Below are 23583 nucleotides of genomic sequence, written 5' to 3'. Positions count from 1 at the left end.
AGATCCGTGGTTCACTCGGAGCGGTGCAGGGAGAGGCCGGACTAGTCTCGTCTCTCGCAGGATCTTCAAATTTTATCTTTTCTGAAACGCCAAAGCATTTCAGAGAAAAATATCCCTGGCTGCAGTCATCACAGCAGGTTTCTGTACTGAGGTGTTTGCTTAAAGTGTACTTACATTTTGGGGTCTAAGGGGAGAACTTTTCTCCTTGCAGAGACTTCACACACCAGTCTGGCTGCTAGTGAGGGGTCATAGGGGTACTTTGCACGTTGCGACATCACTACTGCGATATCGTCGGGGTCAAATTGAAAGTGACGCACATCCGACGCCGGTAACGACATCGCAACGTGTAAAGCCTAGATGCGCCGATAAACGATCGCAAAAGCGTTGTAAATCGGTGATCTGTGTAGCGTCGGACATTTTCATAATGTCGCACCAATAGGAGATACGATGTTGTTCCTAGTTCCTGCGGCAGCACACATCGCTGTGTGTGACACCGCAGGAGCGAGGAACATCTCCTTACCTGCCTCCACCGGCTATGCAGAAGGAAGGAGGTGGGCGGGATGTTTACGTCCCGCTCATCTCCGCCCCTCCGCTTCTATTGGCCACCTGCCGTGTGATGTCGCTGTGACGCCGCACGACCCGCCCCCTTAGGAAGGAGGCGGGTCGCCGGCCAGAGCGACGTCGCAGGGCAGTTAAGTGCGTGTGAAGCTGCCGTAGTGATAATGTTCGCTACGGCAGCTATCACAAGATATCGCATGTGCGACGGGGGCGGGGACTATCGCGCTCGGCATCGCAAGCATCGGCTAGCAATGTCGCAGCGTTCAAAGTAGTCCTTATAGCTGCTTCTCTGGGAAGTATTTAAATTGTCTCTTAAAGGGAGGAAGGAGACAAACTCTAGCGCCACCTATTGGAAGTAGCCATCCTAAAAATCAAAAGTGGCTCTTTAACAAGACTTTTCATATGATAAGCTAGGATTTATACCAGATCAGAACCTCAATTTGCAGATGCGGTGTTTTGGATTGTCCCTCGTCAGTGCAAAGTAGGAGATCTGATCTGGCTGCATGAGAAGCTATAGTAGGGTGTAAGGGGACAACTTTTCTCCTTGTGGAGACTGACACACCAGTCTATCTTACATTTTGCTAATTTTTTACATTTCTTGCAAAACTTTTGAAGATCTTGCAGGTTGATGGGGGTCTTTGTTCTAATGCAGGTGTCACACGGTACGATCTATCGTGCGATTGGACGAGCCATCGCACCCGCCTCCGTCGTTTGTGCGTCACGGGCAATTAGTTGCCCGTAGAGCACAAAGTCGTTAAACCGCCGTCACACGTACTTACCTGCTGAGCGACCTTGCTGTGGGCGGCGAACATCCACTTCCTGAAGGGGGAGGGACGTTCGGCGTCATAGCGACGTCACACAGCCGCCGGCCAATAGAAGAGGAGGGGCGGAGATGAGCGGGACGTAAACATCCCGCCCACCTCCTTCCTTCCGCATAGCCGGCGGGAGCCGCGGGACGCAGTTAAGCTGGGTTCATCATCCCCGGGGTGTCACACGGAGCGATGTGTGATACCCCGGGTACGATGAACAACCGGCGCCAAGTAGAATAAACGATTTTTTTAAAAATGAGCGACCTGTACACAATTCGTAACCGATTTGCGATCGTTTACAGACGCTCATAGGTGTCACACGGGACGACGTCGCAAGCGATGCCGGATGTGCGTCACGAAAACCGTGACCCCAACGACATATCGCACGATAGATCGTCTCGTGTGATGCCCGTATAAGACCCATGTTGATCGTTGAGCGTTTTTGAAGCGCTCGGCTCCTGCAGGATTATTGATGACAGATGATGTCCATTGGTCGGGTTAACATGATGACTACGGTGATTTCTTTTAACAGGTGAAGCTGACAGGGAGGATTGGTAAAACCTCGGATATTATCGGTGTCAATAACACTTTACTGATCACAGCAACCGGAGAAAGTGTCATAAGGTAATTCATTGTTGTCTTACCTTATTTTATATAAGGGTAAGGTCACACCTTGTGGCCACCAACCAACAGAGACACAGCCACGACTGCTCTGATGGGGTTTTACCACAGACTGGCAAAGTTTTCAACTTGATTATTACCGTATTTTTCGGACTGTAAGACGCACCTCCAAAAAATGGAGTCATGACACACTGTTATGGGGCGAGGATCTGCTGCTGACACTGGGTAATGTCCCCAAGTTCTCTACTAAGATACCCCATCCTGGTAATGATCCTCATGCCTTGTATATACCCCCCATCCTGCTCATATACCCCTATCCTGCTCATATACCCCCAGCCTGCTCATATACCCCCATCCTTGCTCATAATATACCCCCATCCTGCTCATAATATACCCCCATCGTGCTATACATCCCCATGCTAGTATACGGCCCGCATCCTGTGGCACATAAAAAAAATAAACGTTCATACTCACCTTCCCTCACCTCACTCCCTGCAGCATCGCTCCTCCTCCCGTCTGTGTCAGCGGCAGCGCCGCTGAGTGGAGCCGTCCCCGTTCCCCTGCAGTACCGCGATCTCCTCCTGGCTGCCGGTGGCCGCTGAGTGGAGCCGTCCCCGTTCCCCTGCAGCACCGCGATGTCCTCCTGGCTGCCGGCGGCTGCGTGTGGACACGTGCGCACAGCGATGACGTCATCGCTGTGCGCACCACTAGTCTCCACTCAGCAGCCGCCGGCAGCCAGGAGGAGATTGTGGTACTGCAGGGGAACGGCTCCACTCAGCGGCCACCGGCAGCCAGGAGGAGATTGCGGTACTGCAGGGGAACGGCTCCACTCAGCGGCCACCGGCAGCCAGGAGGAGATTGCGGTACTGCAGGGGAACGGGGACAGGTGAGTGTACTGATTCACTGCACTCCACGCTGATGATGATGCACGGGGGGCAGTGAATATAGCCGCACATGATCACTCCAGGCTGCAGTTGCCAGGGGTGATCATGCAGGCCGGTTGTTCATCCCTCGCCCATCATCCCACCCACCTGTCAGCGCTGAGAGATGATGGGCGGGATGATGGGCATGTATATTAAATGAGGGGGTCCACGTGGTCACGGTAGGCGCTGCTGCAGCCTGCTCATGCCCCCGATGACCCGCTCCACCGCAGCACCCTCATTCCCCGCAGCCCTACATTCAGACCATAAGACGCACCCCCCACTTTCCCCCAACATTTGGGGGGAAAAAAGTGCGTCTTATAGTCCGAAAAATACGGTAAAGGTCACACAATTACTGGTAAAATGCAGTTTTATCCTGTGGCCATGTAAGACAAATTGCAGTAGAAACGCCTGTAAGGCTGCTTTCACACATCCGGCTTGAGCTGTGCGGCTCAATCCGGCTGTGCAAGCTATGCAACGGATGCGGTGAAAACACCGCATCCTTTGCATAAGTTTTTCCCATGCGGCCCGTCCGGTTTTTGCCGCTTGCGGCATGCTACTGAGCATGCGCAGTGGCAAAAACCGCATGCGGCGGCCGGATGCATTTTTTTCCGCATCGCGCCGCATCCGGCCGCCATAGGCATGCATTGAAAAATGCGCCGCATCAGCCGAATGCGGCGCGATGCGGTTTTTTTTTTGCCGCACGAAAAACGTGCCAGGCAACGTTCCATCCGGCCGCCGCATGCGGCAAAAACCGGACCGAATGCAGAAAAAACGCAACCGGCAGCAAAAAAAACCGGTTGCAATTTTCCTGCAAAGTGCCGTATTGTGCCGCATTGCAGAAACCGGAGGTGTGAAAGCAGCCTAAGGCTAAGTTCACATTTCCGTTGTTTTGTATCAGTCACATGCGTCGCTTGACGCATGTGACTGATGCGCTGTTCAACGCTGTACAACGGATGACAAAGAACAGAATTCTTTGTCGGATTCCGTTGTGTAAGGGGGGCGGAGTTCGGGGGGGGGGGGGGAGCCGAGCGGGGCTGTGGCACTGAGGACGTCAGTGCCGCAGGGACTGCAGGACAGGTGAGTGTGTGTGTGTGTGTGTGTGTGTGTGTGTGTGTGTGCATACACATGCTGAATGCGGGAGGGGCGGAGCCGAGCGGGGGGCGGGGCCAGGCGCTGAGGATGTCAGTGGAAGTGCTGCGGTCTGCATGGCTGGGGACAGGTGAGTGTATGTGTGAGTGTGTGTGTGTGTGTGTGTGTGTGTGTGTATGTATGTGTGTGCACATGCGGAGTGCGGGAGCGGGCGGAGCCGAGCGGGGGGCGGGGCCAGACGAGGGTGTCAGTGGCAGTGCTTGTCTGCATGGCTGGGGACGTGTGTGTGTGTGTGTGTGTGTGTGTGTGTGTGTACATACATGTGCGGAGTGCGGGAGGGGGCGGGGCCGAGCGGGGAAGTGTCGGCCTCCCTGCACACGTAACCAGCCTAAATATCGGGTAACAGCAAAGCACCCGATGTTTACCTTGGTTACCCGATATTTACCTTGGTTACGGGCCTACACCGCTTAGCGCTGGCTCCTTGCACCGTAATCAGGGTAAATATCGGGTAACCAACCAAAGCTGGTGACGTGTGCAGGGAGCCAGAGAGCATGCGCAGCGAAATCCGACGGATCTCGCTGCTCAAAAAACGTTACATGCTGCGTTCTTCCTGCCCGGCGGTCACTCGTTCTACGACTGATCAGTTGGGCGGAGGGTGCAACGCAGCATCATCAGTCACAATCCGCTGCTCATACAAGTCTATGGGAGCAGCGGAATCCGCTAAACGGATTCCGTTGTTTACAAGAGCAGCGGATTGTGACTGATACATTTTAGCGGAAATGTGAACTTAGCCTAAGCCCCTTAGCAGCCACTCGGGTGACCTGATCCTTACATTTGTTTAATAAACAAATGTATTGTATTCACTTCAACATACAACATACTGTATTCATATCCTGCGTTACATTTATTTTGGCTTCAAAGGGGCATGTGTATATAAAAAAAGAATTGTTGGTGAACTCTCTCAAAAAAGGGACTGGCCATATTGGATAACCTATTGAAGCTTGCCAAATAATAAGTACACACTTGAAGCGTAACCGTCGCTTTAATTCTTATTTAATAAATCAATTGCACACATGAAAATAAGCAACTGTGTAATATATCTTATCAGACAAATTGGCTTCTTTCTTTGCCAGAATTAATCTGTTCTCAATTCTGAGGTCAAATTTGTATTCAGTGGAGGCTTTCCCATTAAGCTAATTTCACACATCAGTTTTTGGCATCAGGTACAATCCGGCGTGTGCCTGATGCAACAGATCCGGCGCAGAATATGCAAAAACTGATGTGCCTGATCCTTTTTTTTTTTTTTTTTTTTTTTGAAGGTTCCAATATACCTGTTCCGTCAAAAAACGGATCCGGCGCATCCATTTTTGCATCCTTTTCGTCCGTTTTTTTTTTTTGGTGGATCCGTTTTTTTCAATACATTGGAGTATGCTCAGTTTACAAAAGCGGATCCGGCGGCCACATCCATTTTTTACCGCATTACGCCGGATCCAGCGTCCATAGGCTTCCATTGTAAAACACGCCGGATCGCGCTGGATCTGGCGCGATGCGTTTTTTTTGACGGACAAAAAAAGTTACAAGATACGTTCCCTCCGGCCGCCGCTTTAGGCAATTATGACGGATCCGGCAAAAGCCGGATGCAAGGAAAGGCCATCAGGCACAATCCGGCGCTAATACAAATCAATGGGGATAAAACTGATTCGGCGCTGGATCAGTTTTACCCATTTTTTTCCGGATTGTGCCTGATGGAAAAAAACTGATGTGTGAAATTAGCCTTACTGACACAGGAGATGGCAGTTGGTGCTGATGAGATTCTATGACAAAGCTGCACGCTGCCAACCCTGTTTCTGGCCGACACTCATATACATCAAATCACACACACACATCAGATCACGCACACAATCACCGATCAGATCGCGCACACACACTCACAAAGTCACTCACCACATCCGCAGGTACAGAATGCCTCTGGCTGCAGGGAAAAATAGGTCGCAGTGCAGTGGAACACATGGAGGACGCTGCAGTGGAACACATCACAGGTCCTGTATGCATTCCATCTGCAGGTCCCTGCGCTACACTGCACTGCATTTCAGGATCCTGCCAGCCAGAAGAAATCGGTATTGTTGGATGGGGTGAGTGTGGGTATGCGATCTGATGGGTGATTGTGTGTGATCTGATGTTTGTGGGTGTGAGATCTCATGTGTGTGATCTGATGTGTGTGATCACTGCAGGGCCTCCTGCTCGGCGTCTGGTGAGTGTGATTGCGGGGTGTCTGCTTTCCATAATGAAGTGCCCTGCACTATCTTTAACTTTTTTAGCTACCTTGGCACTTCATTTATTGATCCGCGACTAGGGCTCATTTCTTTGTCGCTCCATTGGGAGACCCAGACAATTGGGTGTATAGCTTCTGCCTCCGGAGGCCACAGAAAGTATTACACTTTAAAAAGTGTAACCCCTCTCCTCTGCCTATACACCCTCCCGTGCATCACTGGCTCCTCAGTTTTTATGCTTTGTGTTGAAGGAGGCTGACACTCACACAATGCTCCACATTTTAGTCAGCAGCAGCTGCTGATTATATCGGATGGAAGAAAAGAGGGCCCTAACAGGGCCCCCGGCATGCTCCCTTCTCACCCCACTAAGTCGGCGGTGTTGTTAAGGTTGAGGTACCCATTGCGGGTACACAGGCCGGAGCCACATGCCGTTTTCCTTCCCCATCCCTTAGGGGCTCTGGGGAAGTGGGATCCTATCCGGTCATCCAGGCACTGGGACCGGCCTCCCTCCGCAGCCCCTGTGGGATTCGGCCGGACAGGAGACGGAGTATCATCAGGGACAGGGCCCTGCATCTACAGGTACTCTGTGTCCCCTTGGGGACGGTGCATAGAGCACCTTGACCCCAGACGCTGCAGCGACTGCGGTGATTGGTATGACGCCGGGACTACCGCGCCTGCTTGCCGGCCGCGGTTTTAACTTTAGTCCCCGGCTTTTGCGGCCTAGTGCCTTACACTCCCGCCCCCGGCCCTGCCAGTCAGGGGGAAGGGCGGGATGGTCGGTCTAACGCCGACAGTGAGAGCTGGAGCACACCTGGCTGTCCTCCGTCCCCCTCACTAAGCACTCTACGGCACAGATCCCCGCACAGGTACTCAGTGTTCCCTTGGGGACGGTGCATGGAGCACCTTGGCCTCAGATTTGGCAGCGACTGCGGGGTTGGTACGGGACTACCGCGCCGACCGCGCCTGCCTGCCGGCCGTGGTGTTTAACTTTAGCCCCTGGCTTTTGCGGCCTAGTGCCTTAACTCCCGCCCCCGGACCTGCCAGTCAGGGGGAAGGGCGGGACGGTCGGGCTGACGCCGACAGTGAGGGCCGGAGCACACTTGGCTGTCCTCCGCCTCCCTCACTAATCACTCTACGACACTGATCCCCGCAAGGTACTCAGTGTCCCCTTGGGGACGGTGCATGGGGGACCTTGGCCTCAGACTTGGCAGCGCCTGCGGGGTTAGTACAGACTGCCGCGCCGACCGCGCCTGCTGGCCGGCCGCGGTTTTTAACTTTAGCCCCCGGCTTTTGCGGCCTAGCGCCTTAAACTCCCGCCCCCGGCCCTGCCAGTCAGGGGGAAGGGCGGGACGGCCAGTCTGAGGCCGACAGTGAGGGCTGGAGCACACTCGGCTGTCCTCCGCCCCCCTCACGTTTCACTCGGGGCACCAGATTCCCGCACTTTTGGGGTTACGCCCACGGCTCCCCCCTCCACTGTAAACGCCGACAGCCATGTTTTTAAGCAGCACACACTGCTTGAGCGGTCGGTACGCCAGGGGGCTTCTTCTCGGTGCTGGGCCCCCTAGAGTGCTGAACTGTATATATAGATATATAATGTTTGTATGCATTTTCACAGTTCTGCTGTACATATGTATCCCTCAGTGATCACTGTGAGCATTGCTCGGGCCATGTGGCACTCGCTCAGCCGGAGCCGGGGGCACTGGTTGAGCTCCGCCGGCGTCCCCTGTCCAGGCGGCAGGGACAGAGTTGCAGCTTTTACTGAAAAACTCTGAGTCATTTTCACTATCCATGGCTCAGGATATGGACAAATGGTCTGCTAAGATACTAGGAGCTTGCAGTCCAGACCGGCCCCTTACACAGGCCCCGGGCACTGCGGGATTGCCCCCAGGCCTCTCTCGGTCTGCGACGAAGCGTGCTCCTGGGGTGGCCTCTAGTTATTACGTGGTGGACACCGGCACGAACCGCAGTCCCAGACCGGCTAAGCGGCCTTGCTTAGAATCTTCCCCGACTTCATCAAGGGTCTCAGCTTGAGGACTCTATAGAGGATGAGGCGGAGGTCGCAACCCAGGACTCTGTCCGGACGTGGTTCTCAGGCTTCAGAGATGCTGTCCAGAAGCACAGGGCTTTCCCGGACAAGCGTTTTTACTAAACGCCTTATAACACACGTTGTCCCTTCCCCTCTGACGTTGTTAAGAGTTGGGCTCAGTGTCCCAAGGTGCCCCTCCAGTCTCTTGACTGGCGGCTAGATCAGTATGCCCCAGCCTTTGCAGCAGTGCGGGCACTCCAGGCTATCTCAGCTGCTCTGTCTGAGATTAATACAGTCATACTCTGCTCCGCAATTAGCGTCTTTGACGTCTCAGGCGTCGGTATTTTCATCCTCCGCCGGGCATGCTGTCCTGGACTCGGCTAGCCGTACAGCGGTAGCATCCGCCACTCAGGTGGCAGTCCGCAGGGCCATGTGGCTACGCGAATGGAAGGCAGATTCTGCTTCCAAGAAGCTCTTGTCCGGTTTGCTTTTTTCTGGCGACCGATTGTTTGGCGAACAATTGGATGAAACGATTGAGCAGTCCGAGGGAAAGGACTCGTGCTTACCTAGCTCAAACCAAAGAGACCTCAGCACCCTCAGCTAGGTCCCAATCCTCATCGTCCAACGGGCCACAGAAGAGCCAGAGAACCTCTTCTACATGGCGGTCCAGGTCAGGGGAGCGGTCCCCACATGTCCAAGACCGATGGATGAGACATTCTGTCTTTCGGTTACAGGATAGAGCTCAGTTCTCGTCCTCCGACTCGTTTCTTCAGAGCATCTCCGCCCCCCGAGCGAGCCGATGCACGTTTTCAGGCGGTGAACACTCTGACGGCAGGAGGAGTTGCGATCCACGTTCCCCTTCAAGAACGTAGTCGCGGTTTTTACTCCAGCTTGTTCGTGGTACCAAGATAGGACGGATCACTCCGCCCCGTTCTGGACTTCACACTGCTCAACAGACAGAGGACCTGACGGTTCCGGATGGAATCTCTCCGCTTTGTCATCGCCTCGATGGCCCAAGGAGACTTCCTAGCACCAATCGACATCAGGGATGCTTATCTCCATGTGCCGATTGCACCAGAGCATCAACGCTTCCTGCGTTTCGCCATCAGGTCGAGTCTTCACCAAAGTCATGGCAACAGTGGTGCCGGTCCTACACTCTCATGCCTCGGGATGGAGTTTCATACTCTCTCAGCGATAGTGAAGCTTCCGCTGCATAAACAGCGCTCACTACAGACAGGGGTGCACTCTCTCCTTCGGACCCAGTCACACCTCTTAAGGCGCCTCATACACTTCCTAAGGAAGATGGTGGCAGCAATGGAGGCAGTTCCCTTGCGCAGATTCGTCTGCGTCCGCTTCTATTGGACACCGCAAATGGGACAGGAGGTCGACGTCCCTAAACATGAACGCCTCTATTTCCCTTGCAAATCTTTCCAGACCCAGCCGGGGCTGTGGTCACGACGGACGCGAGTCTGTCAGGGTGGGGAGCGGTCTTCCTCCGCCACAGGACTCAGGGAACCCGGACTCTGACAGAGTCCTCCCTTCAGATCAATGTTTTGGAGATAAGGGCAGTGTATCTAGCCCTAAAGGCGTTCCAGCGGTGGCTGGAAGGCAGGCAGATCCGAATTCAGTCGGACAACGCCACGGCGGTTGCGTACATCAACCACCAGGGCGGCACACGCAGTCGTCAAGCCTTCCGAGAAGTTTGGCAGACTCTGCTGTGGGCGGAAGCCACAGCCTCCACCATCTCCGCAGTTCACATCCCGGGCGTAGAAAACTGAGAAGCAGATTTTCTCAGTCGCCAGGGCATGGAAGCAGGGGAATGGTCTCTTCACCCGGACGTGTTTCTAGAGATATGTTGCCGCTGGGGAACACCGGACGTCGATCTAAAGGCGTCTCGGCACAACAACAAAGTCCCGGCATTCATGGCTCGGTCCAAGGATCACAGAGCTCTGGCGGCAGACACGTTAGTTCAGGACTGGTCGCAGTTTTCGACTTATGTATTTCCTCCTCTGGCTCTACTGCCCAGAGGGTTACGCAAGATCAGGTCAGACTGCCGCCGCACCATCCTCGTCGCTCCAGACTAGCCGAGGGGATCGTGGTACCCGGATCTGTGGCACCTCACGGTGGTCAACCGTGGGCACTCCCAGACCGACCAGACTTGCTGTCTCATGGGCCTTTTTTCCATCTGAATTCTGCGGCCCTCATCCTGGTGGTGTGGCCATTGAGCCCTGGCCTCTAGCGTCATCAGGGTTATCTCAAGATGTCATCGCCACCATGAGACAGCCAAGCAAACCAATGTCCGCCGAGTTTTAGCCCAGGACTTGGAGGTTCTTCTTATCCTGGTGCTCTAATCAGGGTTTTACTCCCTGGCCGTTTGCCTTGTCCACTTTTCCTTCTTTCTTTCACTTCAATCCGGAAGGGACAAGGGCTTGTCTCGGCTCTCTCAAGGGACAAGTATCGGCGCTTTCCGTGTTTTTTCAAAAGCGTCTAGCCAGGCTTCCGCAGGTCCGCACGTTCCTGCAGGGGGGTTGACCACATAGTCCCATATTACGAGCGTCCGTTCGCACCCTGGGATCTTAACAGGGTGCTGACGACTCTTCAGAAGCCATCTTTCGACCCGATGCGGGAGGTCTCTCTATCTCGCCCTTCGCAGAAGGTGGCCTTCCTAGTGGCAGTCACATCACTCAGGAGAGTGTCTGAGCTAGCAGCGCTATCATGCAGAGCCCCCTTCCTGGTGTTTCACCAGGATAAGGGGTTCTGCGTCCGGTCCCGGACTTTCTCCCTAAGGTATCCCCGTTTCATCTCACGCAGGATATCTTCTTACCCTCTTTGGGCCCTCATCCAGTTGACCAATGTGAAAAGGATTTGCATTTATTAGATCTGGTAAGAGCACTCCGGCTCTACATTTCTCGCACGGCGCCCCGGCGCCAGTCTGATGCGCTCTTTGTCCTTGTCGCGGGCCAGAGTAAGGGATTTCAGGTTTTCAAGTCAACCTTGGCTCGGTGGATCAAGGAACCGATTCTTGAAGCCTACCGTTCTTGTGGGCTTCCAATTCCTGCAGGGCTGAAGGCCCATTCTACCAGAGCCGTAGATGCTTCCTGGGCATTGCGACACCAGGCTACGGCTCAGCAGGTGTGTCAGGCGGCTACCTGGTCGAGTCTGCACACTTTCACGAAAAACTATCAGGTACATGCCTCTGCTTCGGCAGATGCCAGCCTAGGTAGGCGACTCCTTCAGGCGGCAGTTGCCCACCTATAAGAGGGGGTCGTTTTTCGGCTCTTTTTATCGAGGTATTCTTTTACCCACCCAGGGACTGCTTTTGGACGTCCGAATTGTCTGGGTCTCCCAATGGAGCGACAAAGAAGAAGGGAATTTTGTTTACTTACCGTAAATTCCTTTTCTTCTAGCTCCTATTGGGAGACCCAGCACCCGCCCCTGTTCCCTTCGGGCTGTTGTTCTTTGTGTACACATGTTGTTCATGTTGAATTGTTCTTTGGTTCATGGTTTCAGTTCTCCGAACATCCTTCGGATTGAATTTACCTTAGACCAATTTATAAGTTTCCTCCTTCCTGCTTTGGCACCAAAACTGATGAGCCCGTGATGCACGGGAGGGTGTATAGCAGAGGGGAGGGGTTACACTTTTTAAAGTGTAATACTTTGTGTGGCCTCCGGAGGCAGAAGCTATACACCCAATTGTCTGGGTCTCCCAATAGGAGCTAGAAGAAAAGGAATTTACGGTAAGTAAACAAAATTCCCTTCTTTTGGGGGAGGTCTCATTTTTGGAAAAACAAGGTAGATCAGGAATCCCATACTCACTATTCGGTCTTGTATTGAGAAGGAGATGAATGGAGCAGGGGTCCAGTTTGCACCCTGCAGCTCCATGGCTGCCCATATTTCTTGGCTTTTATATTATATACAATACTAGCTGTAGTACCCAGATGGTGCCCAGGATAGTAACTGTCTCTCTCTCAGTCTCTGTGTGTGTGTCTGTCTCTGTCAGTCTCTGTATGTGTGTGTGTCCGTCTATCTCTGTCAGTCTGTCTCTTTCCCCGTCTGTCTTTCCCCGTCTTTTTATTTGTCTCTGTCTCTTTCCCTGTCTCTGCCTCTTTCCCTGTCTCTGCCTCTTTCCCTGTCTCTGCCTCTTTCCCTGTCTCTGCCTCTTTCCCTGTCTCTGCCTCTTTCCCTGTCTCTGCCTCTTTCCCTGTCTCTGCCTCTTTCCCTGTCTCTGCCTCTTTCCCTGTCTCTGCCTCTTTCCCTGTCTCTGCCTCTTTCCCTGTCTCTGCCTCTTTCCCTGTCTCTGCCTCTTTCCCTGTCTCTGCCTCTTTCCCTGTCTCTGCCTCTTTCCCTGTCTCTGTTTCTTTCCCTGTCTCTGCCTCTTTCCCTGTCTCTGCCTCTTTCCCTGTCTCTGCCTCTTTCCCTGTCTCTGCCTCTTTCCCTGTCTCTGTTTCTTTCCCTGTCTCTGTTTCTTTCCCTGTCTGTCTCTTTCTCTTTGACTGTCTGTCTCTCTCTGTCTCTTTCCCTGTCTGCCTCTTATGCGGGCATCACACGAGACGATCTATTGTGCGATATGTCGTTGGGGTCACGGTTTTCGTGACACACATCCGGCATCGTTTGCGACGTCATTTCGTGTGACACCTACGAGCGTCTCAGAACGATCGCAAATCTGTTACAAATCGTGTATCGTGTACACGTCGTTTATTTTTAAAAAATCATTTATTTTTCTTTGCGCCGGTTGTTCGTCGTTCCCGAGGCAGCACACATCGCTCCGTGTGACACCCCGGGAACGATGAACTGCAGCTTACCTGCGGCCGCCGGCAATTCTGAAGGAAGGAGGTGGGCGGGATGTTTACGTCCCGCTCATCTCCGCCCCTCCGCTTCTATTGGGCGGCGGCTGTGTGACGTCACTGTGACGCCAAACGTCCCACCCCCTTCAGGAAGTGGATGTTCGCCGCCCACAGCGACGTCGCTCAGCAGGTAAGTACGTGTGACGGGGGTTTAACGACTTTGTGCGACACGGGCAGCAATTTGCCCATGACGCACAAACGACGGGGGCGGATACGATCGCTCGTGCGATCGCATTATAGATCGTATCGTGTGACACCCGCATTACTCTGTCTGTGCCTATGTCTGTCTGTCACTTTCTGTCTCTCTCTATCTGTCTCACCACCAACATCTTATTAACTCACACATAAGCTTCTTATATTAACAATTTATTTTGTTCTTCTAGCAACCAATCACAGCTGCTATTAATAACCCATAGCTCACATCTCCATTGACTTTAATGGAGGCAGGTTTTTTGGAGAGTAACTGTAAAGTGCGGGGTTAAATTTTCCCTTCAAAATATAGTCTATGATGTTCCCTGAGTCACATGGGGCATCTGTGCAAAATTTCGTGATTGTAAATGCGACGGTACGGATTCCTTTAGCGGACATACACTCAGCTTTATATATTAGATGTATGTGTGTATATAATATGTTTATGTGTAATATATAATTTGTGGAACAGTAACGCATGTGTACTATCTTTTCAGATTCTGGGATCTGGAGCGAGATGACAATTATGTGCTGTTCCTGGATGAACAATTGGGATTTGAAGCAGAAGAAACTATAAATTGCATTTCTTACTGTCCTGCAAAAGGTATCACGATCCCTCCATTATTATTATACAGAGCTGATATCAGATGGATTCGCTCATCTGAGATCCGCAGCCACTTTTATACTTTGGCTCCAGGCGTATTCTTCAATCTATGTCTTTGCCATTCTATTATGTAACAGTCACATTAAAAGGGAATGGCTATCCTTGCCATGTCTTGGGATTCTGGGCATAGCCTAATATCAAGAAAAGCCTTGACAAAACAGTAAAAATGATGCTAATGTCTCATTATGGCTCTGTTTGCACCAGTTCTATCAGACATTATGGCAAAAATAGAAAAGCCTAAAATCCTTTATTTACGATTAAAACAACATAAACAGTGGTGCCTTCAGCTATAATGCTGCTGTGAACATTGATTGGCTTTTTATATGTTTATATGAATCCTTCATCTCTTATGTTTCTTGTGTTTGTAGCAATTCTGGCAGCTGGAACCAGTAAGGGCAAGGTCGCAATGTGGAGTAAGGTCAGTGATGGACAGAAGTCACTGAGGACAGAGGGAAAAGATGGCTGGAAGCTTCACACCCCAACAGAACTGGAAGGCAACATCATTCAAATCAAGGTGAGTGTTTTTCCACATTTTCCCTCCATCCTCTGGGCAAAAGTCCATGTGACCAGTGCAGGTTACTCGCTGAATGAGGGGGCATAACCGGCACAGACCCACACACAGGCGTACTGTATATTAGTAAGCAGACGCATATCTAATCTATAAAGCTGTGTGTATGTGTATGTATGTATGTCCGCTAAAGGAATCCGCACTGTCGCATTTACAATCACAACATTTTTGCACAGCCACCTCATGTGACTCAGGGAACGTCATAGCCTATGTTTTGAGGGGAAAAACCTGCTTACATTAAAGTCAATGGAGCTGGGAGCTACAGGTCATTAATAGGAGCTGTGATTGGTTGCTATAGGCAACGATGGACATTCTTAGTATAAGAAGCTTATGTGTGAGACAATATGATTTCAGTGGAGAGACGGACAGAGAGATACAGACAGGGAGAGAGACACAGACAGAGGGAGCGAGACGACACAGACAAAGGGAGCGAGACGACACAGACAAAGGGAGCGAGACGACACAGACAAAGGGAGCGAGATGACACAGACAGAGGGAGCGAGACGACACAGACAGAGGGAGCGAGACGACACAGACTGAGGGAGCGAGACGACACAGACTGAGGGAGCGAGACGACACAGACTGAGGGAGCGAGACAGACAGACAGACAGGGAGCGAGACAGACAGACAGACAGGGAGCGAGACAGACAGACAGACAGGGAGCGAGACAGACAGACAGGGAGCGAGACAGACAGACAGGGAGCGAGACAGACAGACAGGGAGCGAGACAGACAGACAGGGAGCGAGACAGACAGACAGGGAGCGAGACAGACAGACAGGGAGCGAGACAGGCAGACAGGGAGCGAGACAGGCAGACAGGGAGCGAGACAGGCAGACAGGGAGCGAGACAGGCAGACAGGGAGCGAGACAGGCAGACAGGGAGCGAGACAGGCAGACAGGGAGCGAGACAGGCAGACAGGGAGCGAGACAGGCAGACAGGGAGCGAGACAGGCAGACAGGGAGCGAGACAGGCAGACAGGGAGCGAGACAGGCAGACAGGGAGCGAGACAGGCAGACAGGGAGCGAGACAGGCAGACAGGGAGCGAGACAGGCAGACAGGGAGCGAGACAGGCAGACAGGGAGCGAGACAGGCAGACAGGGAGCGAGACAGGCAGACAGGGAGCGAGACAGGCAGACAGGGAGCGAGACAGGCAGACAGGGAGCGAGACAGGCAGACAGGGAGCGAGACAGGCAGACAGGGAGCGAGACAGACAGACAGGGAGCGAGACAGGCAGACAGGGAGCGAGACAGGCAGACAGGGAGCGAGACAGGCAGACAGGGAGCGAGACAGACAGACAGGGAGCGAGACAGACAGACAGGGAGCGAGACAGACAGACAGGGAGCGAGACAGACAGACAGGGAGCGAGACAGACAGACAGGGAGCGAGACAGACAGACAGGGAGCGAGACAGACAGACAGGGAGCGAGACAGACAGACAGGGAGACCGAGAGAGACACGGAGAAACAGAGAGAGCGAGAAAGAGAGAGAGCAAAAGCGACAGACAGAAAGAGAGACAGACAGAAAGAGAGACAGACAGAAAGAGAGACAGACAGAAAGAGAGACAGACAGAAAGAGAGACAGACAGAGGGATAGATACACGTTGTTACCATCCTCGGCAATGCCGGATAGTACAGCTAGCTACTAATCTAAACAATTTTTAAGATTGGCCAATTCCTTTAAGATTGCATTCAGTCATCCACAAGTAAGGGTCTGTGTGTAGACGGCAATACACATATCGGCCATGAGTCTCCTGACCCAAACTCAGCTGCCACGTAAGCATTAATCAGACTGTTGATTTTGGTTCTGGCAATTCGGATCCGGTCCGTGCAGTACGGATCATGATACACACACACACATGTGAATGTATGTTAAGTGTAAGCCCATCATTTTCCTAAGGTGAAACATCCATTTTTTATGTATTCTTGTTAATCTGATGTTCTGGTTCATCAGCGGTCTCTTCATCATCGCTGTGACATCATTTCTTGATCTGTGGCTGAGGTATTTTGTTTTTCTTGATATAGTGGGGATCATCAAAGAATCTCTTAGCTGTAAACAACCTGAGCTCGGTGCTGGTCCTCAGTGAACACGTCATGTCGTCTCATTTCCATCAGCAAGTCGCAGCGATCCAGGTGGCGCCGTCTCAGCTCAGCCTGACCTACTTCAGTACAGGAACCAGGCACAGCCTGAAGACCGACCTGTACATGAAAGGCGTCTTTGTCACTAAGGTGGGCAGACTGCAGGGTATGATTTCAGCCTTCTGGTTCCCATACTGTGGCTTCACTGTGTGTCTGCACAATCCGCTGATCGCTTTGTGCACTCACACTGGACTATTATTATAGCGGCCCCTTTATTTAGGAATGTTCATACAGATTTTCCATTTTATCAGCACTCATCCACACACGATAGAAAAACTCTACAATGTATCCGCATGGAAATTGACCTGCGGTTGGATTTTATATGTGCAGCGTGTCAGTTTATGCTGCAGATTTTCTCTAGATTTCACACAAAGTAGAGGATGAAATTTGTTGCAAATATATAACTCGTGTAGATGCACAGTGTACCCAGAAAGCTGCCAATCAGTGGTGTGGGCTGGTTCTACAGATCTCCACATTCAGAGAAATGGAAGTGATTTTATCAAAACTGCAGCAAGCAGCACAATAAGTGATACATCGCTGGATTCAGGGTTTCATCCCCTACATCATGCTGCTCTCAGATGAAGTAGCAAAAACTTGGTGTCAGATTCACTCTAAGCTTTTTGCTGCATTCTTTATACCCTCATTATTACTTAATTTTGGGCATTGTTGAAGGGAAACCATCATATCGGAAATTGCAGAATATGTTGCTGATGGAGATTAATCTGTTGTCTTTATTTCTCAGGAATCAGTTGCAGTATGGAACGGCAAAATGGTGACAGTCTATGAACTTAGTGGACCCACCCTTAGGAATGCAGGTATATGCATCACTTTCATCTGCCTGGTTTATGCTGTTACTACTGATGAGCAGTGCTCGATACTCGTAACTAGTGATGAGAGGGCACTGCCGTGCTCGATACTCGTAACTAGTGATGAGAGGGCACTGCCATGCTGAGGTGCTCAGTACTGGTAACTAGTGATGAGCGAGCACTACCATGCTCAGGTGCTCTGTACTCGTAACTAGTGATGAGCGGGCACTACCATGCTCAGGTGCTCTGTACTCGTAACTAGTGATGAGCGAGCACTACCATGCTCAGGTGCTCTGTACTCGTATCTAGTGATGAGCGGGCACTACCATGCTCAGGTGCTCAGTACTCATAACTAGTGATGAGCGAGCACTACCATGCTCAGGTGCTCTGTACTCGTAACTATTGATGAGCGGGCACTACCATGCTCAGGTGCTCTGTACTCGTAACTAGTGATGAGCGAGCACTACCATGCTCAGGTGCTCTGTACTCGTATCTAGTGATGAGCGGGCACTACCATGCTCGGGTGCTCACTACTTGTAACTAGTGATGAGCGGGCACTACCATTTTCAGGTGCTCAGTACTCGTAACTAGTGATGAGCGGGCACTACCATGCTCAGGTGATCACTACTTGTAACTAGTGATGAGCGGGCACTACCATGCTCAGGTGCTCTGTACTCGTAACTAGTGATGAGCGAGCACTACCATGCTCAGGTGCTCAGTACTCGTAACTAGTGATGAGCGAGCACTACCATGCTCAGGTGCTCAGTACTCGTAACTAGTGATGAGCGAGCACTACCATGCTCAGGTGCTCTGTACTCGTAACTAGTGATGAGCGGGCACTACCGTGCTCAGGTGCTCAGTACTCGTAACTAGTGATGAGCGGGCACTACCATGCTTGGGTGCTCAGTACTCGTAACTAGTGATGAGCAGGCACTACCATGTCGGGTGCTCAGTACTTGTAACTAGTGATGAGCGGGCACTACCATGCTCAGGTGCTCAGTACTCGTAACTAGTGATGAGCTGGCACTGCCATGCTCGGGTGCTCAGTACTTGTAACTAGTGATGAGCGGGCACTGCCATGCTCGGGTGCTCAGTTCTCGTAACTAGTGATGAGCGAGCACTACCATGCTCGGGTGCTCAGTACTCGTAACTAGTGATGAGCGGGCACTACCATGCTCGGGTGCTCAGTACTCGTAACTAGTGATGAGCGAGCACTACCATGCTCGGGTGCTCAGTACTCGTAACTAGTGATGAGCAGGCACTACCATGCTCAGGTGCTCAGTACTCGTAACTAGTGATGAGCGGGCACTACCATGCTAAGGTGCTCGGTGCTCATAACTAGTGATGAGCGGGCACTACCATGCTCAGGTGCTCAGTACTTACCGTTACCTGACCACTGCAGCCAATCACAGGCCTAAGCGGTCACTTAACTGAAGAATGAGATGTCACCGCTTCAGGTGCTGATGATGGCCACCAGAATGGCCGGAACTGTGGCTCTCAGTTTATTTTATCTAAACATACAGGTTAACAAATATTTGGCATCAGTGGCCAACTGAATAATTAGTGTTGGTATTCCCATCTCAGTAAGTGATGGCATATTGCTGGGATACATGATCACTTAATGATCTAACTCTAGGACACCACGGATCATGAAAGTGAAGGGCGTCCCCTTCACAGTTGATCCTTCCTACAAGGGCGATCCTAGCCACCTTCTGCAGTGTGGCTTCCTCAGTGATTGGGGCCAACAGTTTGGTGGCTGGTATCGTCACTGTGCAGAAAAACCTGGGAAGAGGATGCTATGGCCCATTTATTCTCAGGAGGAACTGACAGTATGTCTTTGGAGTGTAGGCGGAAACCAGAGACTCCAGAGGAAACCCACGCAAAGTCAAGGAGAACATACAAACTCCTTGCAGATGTTGTCCCGTATTTCAATCCAGGACCCCAGCGCTGCAAGACTGCAGTGCTAACCACTGAGCCACCATGCTGCCCATATAGCTTCCTCCTGGTGGGCTATACCTTCTCCTCAGACACTAGGCAGCTCAGTTTTAGCCTAGTGCCGTGGGAGGCAGACATGACCTGTATCAGGTTTTCTGCACAACGGAGTGCCGGTGTCCTCACAATTGTAAAAACTCAATGAAGGGGTGACCTGTGGGCGTCCGAAGCTGTTGGATAGACAACTTTCTTCCTAGCCCCTTTCTCCCCATCTCCCGTTTACTCTGTGCTACCTCTCTGTAGGTCTTCCTAGGCACCCCTTTGTTGAGCGTGTTATCACTTCTCTCTATTATCCCTGGAGCTCTTCCATGAGAACAATATTTTTTGAAATGCTAACCCCTTTTTATGGTGGCTTTTTTTTCCACTTTCGAGAATTATTTTGGACTTTATGGGGGTGCCCTGAGGTTCTTCCTGGCCACTTCTGCTGGTTCTTGGGCCTTTCTTTCCTACAGGCCTTTCACAAAGACACCCAATGATGGTGGACTGCCGGCAGAAGACTCAAGTGCTGCCAGGCTGCAACCTTCTTCCTGCCCTTTTAGGCGACCTGTTCTTTCTCTTGACTATTCCTCCTTCCTCAGGGGGACTCAGAGAGCAGCGAATCTTTGCTGTCAAGAAACACTTTTTGAGCTGTTTATGATGAGGAGGGTCTGTTGTTCCCAGGCTCACCACCTCCTTCCCAGATGAGACATCACTTCTTTTGAGGACTCTTCTGCCACCATTCCAAGCTCCTGGTGGTCCTGCACTTCAGAAGCTTCCAGTCTGTGCCTCCAGTAGCAATTGAGGGCTCAGATCCATGGTTTTACGACTCCTGCCCAATCTTGGATACCAGTAGATATTCTCTTCCCAAGTAGACCACAGTGGAATTGATCACCTGCACCCTCCTCTGATGCAGAACCTGAACAGCCAACCACCGTCCGGCAGACGTTCTCATAAGAGACAAAAGTTCACATCCCACAGTGCCTCCTCAGATCTCCCCCAGGACAGAGCCACGGTGGATGAGTCCTAACACCCAGTGATTCCAAGCTGTCTTCAATGCAGAACCTTAGTCACAAAGTGAGGGACACTTCAGGAAAAGGAAGAGTTCATCACCAACAAAATATGTCATTATTACTAGAATGTACAGACTGTGTCTGCAAGAAGATAACTTCATAGAGGAACTCACGAGGACCTGCCATAGAGTCAGTCCCTCTATGAATTTATCCAATTGTAGCCATTCTAGTAATAATGACGTATTCTGTTCTATCCACATATCCTATATATATATATATATATATATATATATATATATATATATATATATATATATATATATATATATATATATATATATATATATATATATATATATTTGTATTATACTTGATGGGTGGCTATAAAGTGTTTTGTATATGTTCACTATATATGCATTATGGACTGTATGTGCCGTATATATTATACTATACATAATAGGCCATGAACAAGGTTTCTCAATAATTTATCTCCTTGACTGTATAGTAAGTGCCATGGTTTGCTATCTAATGTGCAGTGAAGCTATATCGTACCATAGGTCACCAGACAATTATCCAGGGTGCCAACTATATATCTCCTTCGGTTTAAAGAATTGAAGCACCCGGAGAGGCGCCTACCTTGCTCTTGGACAGTGTTTCTCAACTTCAGTCCTCAAGACCCACCAAAAAATCATGTTTTTAGGTTTTCCTCAATCAAGTGTTCAGGACTTTCCTTAAAGTTGCACAGGTGATGGAATTACTCCCTGTCTAATATTGAGGAAAACTTGAAAACATGATCTGTTGGTGGGTCTTGAGGACTGGAGTTGAGAAACACTGCTCTAGTGGGTATGAGGACTTGTTCCCTTTTTCCTCAGCACTCCAAATGGTCCACATCTCTTTCTGTAGACATTCAGATAGTTAATCTTTCCAAAGCCACCTCTTTCTACAGCGGCATTTGTCAGGGGCACGCTAGATAAGAAGATTGACTTCCTCACAAGGGTGTTTTTTTCAGTAGCAGCCTCCACCTTATGTCTTGCTTTTGCAAGGTCTTGTGTCACCGGCTTTACGAGGGTTTATCATCCCCTCAAATGGACCTTCTCAACCTGTCCTTGCAGTTACCACATGCCTTAAAGGGGTGGTTCACCCATTTTTTTTTATTTTCTGTATGAGTTCTACTTACCTTTCTAGGCGTTTTCTCCTTTGGCTTCTGTTTCCAGTTCTGGCACTGAGCGGCGCTATCCTGCACGCTCAGTGCCGGTCACATGACCCCCTGGAGCTGTGGCCGCCGGCATCCTCTGACGTCCCGGCATTTCCGGGCTCTCAAACAAGACGGGTACGTCACAGGATGCCGGCGCCACTCAGATTGAGTGACAGGGCTGTGGGCGGTGACTACCGCACATCACAGCCCAGCATCGAGGGGAGGATCCGGAGGACGTCTGTGTGGAGCCGGCGTCAGGCGTCCTGCAGATGGTGAGACACGGGGCGCCAGTGTGCAGTGCAGGGGGGGGGTCTTCAGCTGAATCCCCCCCTGCAGGTAAGTATGTGATCACACTGTCCACCCGCCCGCTCTGCTGCGATGTCAGGAGAGCGGCCGGTGTCGGGCAGTGTGATCGTGTGCTCCTCCCAGCAGCAAGACACTGACAGGCATGTCACCGCTGTGCTCTGCCATCTGTCCTGCTGCATGGGACCAACTGTCTGCACTCTGTCACCTGCACCACAAGTCACAGAGTGGAGACAGTTGGTGACAGAGCACCTCTGCCCCCCCCCCCCCCCCCCCCGTTCTTTCCCCACTCTCTTCTCTCCCCCCACTCTTCTCCCCCTCCACTCTTCTCCCCCTCCCCTCTTCCCCCTCTTCTCTGCCCCCCTCTTATCCCTCTCTCCTCTCCCCTCTCTTTTCCCTCGCTCTCTTCCCCCCTCGCTCTCATCCCCCCCCTCGCTCTCTTTTCCTCCCCCCCCCTCGCTCTCTTTTCCTCCCCCCTCGCTCTCTTTTCCTCCCCCCTCGCTCTCTTTTCCTCCCGCCTGCGCTCTATTTTCCTCCCCCCTCGCTCTCTTTTCCTCCCCCCCTCGCTCTCTTTTCCTCCCCCCCTCGCTCTCTTTTCCTCCCCCCGCGCTCTCTTTTCCTCCCCCCTGCGCTCTCTTTTCCTCCCCCCTGCGCTCTCTTTTCCTCCCCCCTGCGCTCTCTTTTCCTCCCCCCTGCGCTCTCTTTTCCTCCCCCCTGCGCTCTCTTTTCCTCCCCCCTGCGCTCTCTTTTCCTCCCCCCTGCGCTCTTTTCCTCCCCCCTGCGCTCTCTTTTCCTCCCCCCTGCGCTCTCTTTTCCTCCCCCCTGCGCTCTCTTTTCCTCCCCACTGCGCTCTCTTTTCCTCCCCCCTGCGCTCTCTTTTCCTCCCCCCTGCGCTCTCTTTTCCTCCCCACTGCGCTCTCTTTTCCTCCCCCCTGCGCTCTCTTTTCCTCCCCCCCTCGCTTTCTTCCCCCCCCCCGCTCTCTCTCTTTTCCCTCGCTCTCTCCTGGCATGGTCAGTACAGAAATCTCTCCATCGTGGAGGGGTGAGAGGGAGTAATAAACATGGAGTCCCTACTGTGTCTATGTATTCATTTCTAATAAAGTATTTTTCTCTGTGTGGTCTTTTTTTTTTTTTTTTTAAACCCTTTATTGGAGATTCTTAATGGCCAGGTCAAACTTGGCCTGATATTAAGAATCTCGGGCTTTATACCAGCGGGTAAAACATAGCTGGTATTAACCCCTTATTACCCAGCGTGCCACCTGCCACCAGGGCCACTGGAAGAGTTGGATACAGCGCCAGAAGATGGCGCTTCTATGAAAGCGCCATTTTCTGGGGCGGCTGTGGACTGCAATTCGCAGCGGGGGGCCCAGAAAGTTTGGGCACCCTTCACTGCGGATTCCAATCCCCAGCTGCCTAGTTGTACCTGGCTGGACTCAAAAATTCGGCGAAGCCCATGTCATTTTTTTTTTTAATTATTTCATGAAATTCATGAAATAAAAAAAAAAAAAAGGGCTTCTCTATATTTTTGGTTTCCAGCCGGGTATAAATAGGCAGCTGGGGGTTGGGGGCAGCCCGTAGCTGCCTGCTGTACCTGGCTAACAT

General features: G+C 51.6%; 1 protein-coding gene across 1 annotated transcript in view; it reads left to right on the top strand.

Annotated features, from left to right (window-relative positions):
* Nucleotides 1–23583, top strand: part of IFT140 (intraflagellar transport 140) — a 239048-nt gene that overhangs the window by 79002 nt on the left and 136463 nt on the right. The window contains exons 7-11 of the mRNA XM_075318259.1: nt 1900–1991; nt 13827–13933; nt 14362–14507; nt 16583–16786; nt 17439–17511. Of these exons, the coding sequence (XP_075174374.1) occupies nt 1900–1991; nt 13827–13933; nt 14362–14507; nt 16583–16786; nt 17439–17511 (622 nt within the window). The remainder of the gene's footprint in view (nt 1–1899; nt 1992–13826; nt 13934–14361; nt 14508–16582; nt 16787–17438; nt 17512–23583) is intronic.

The sequence above is a fragment of the Anomaloglossus baeobatrachus genome, chromosome 7 (genome assembly GCF_048569485.1).
Source record: "Anomaloglossus baeobatrachus isolate aAnoBae1 chromosome 7, aAnoBae1.hap1, whole genome shotgun sequence".
Taxonomy (NCBI): domain Eukaryota; kingdom Metazoa; phylum Chordata; class Amphibia; order Anura; family Aromobatidae; genus Anomaloglossus; species Anomaloglossus baeobatrachus.
The sequence above is the reverse complement of the archived record's forward strand: the minus strand, read 5'-3'. Positions and strand labels throughout refer to the sequence as shown.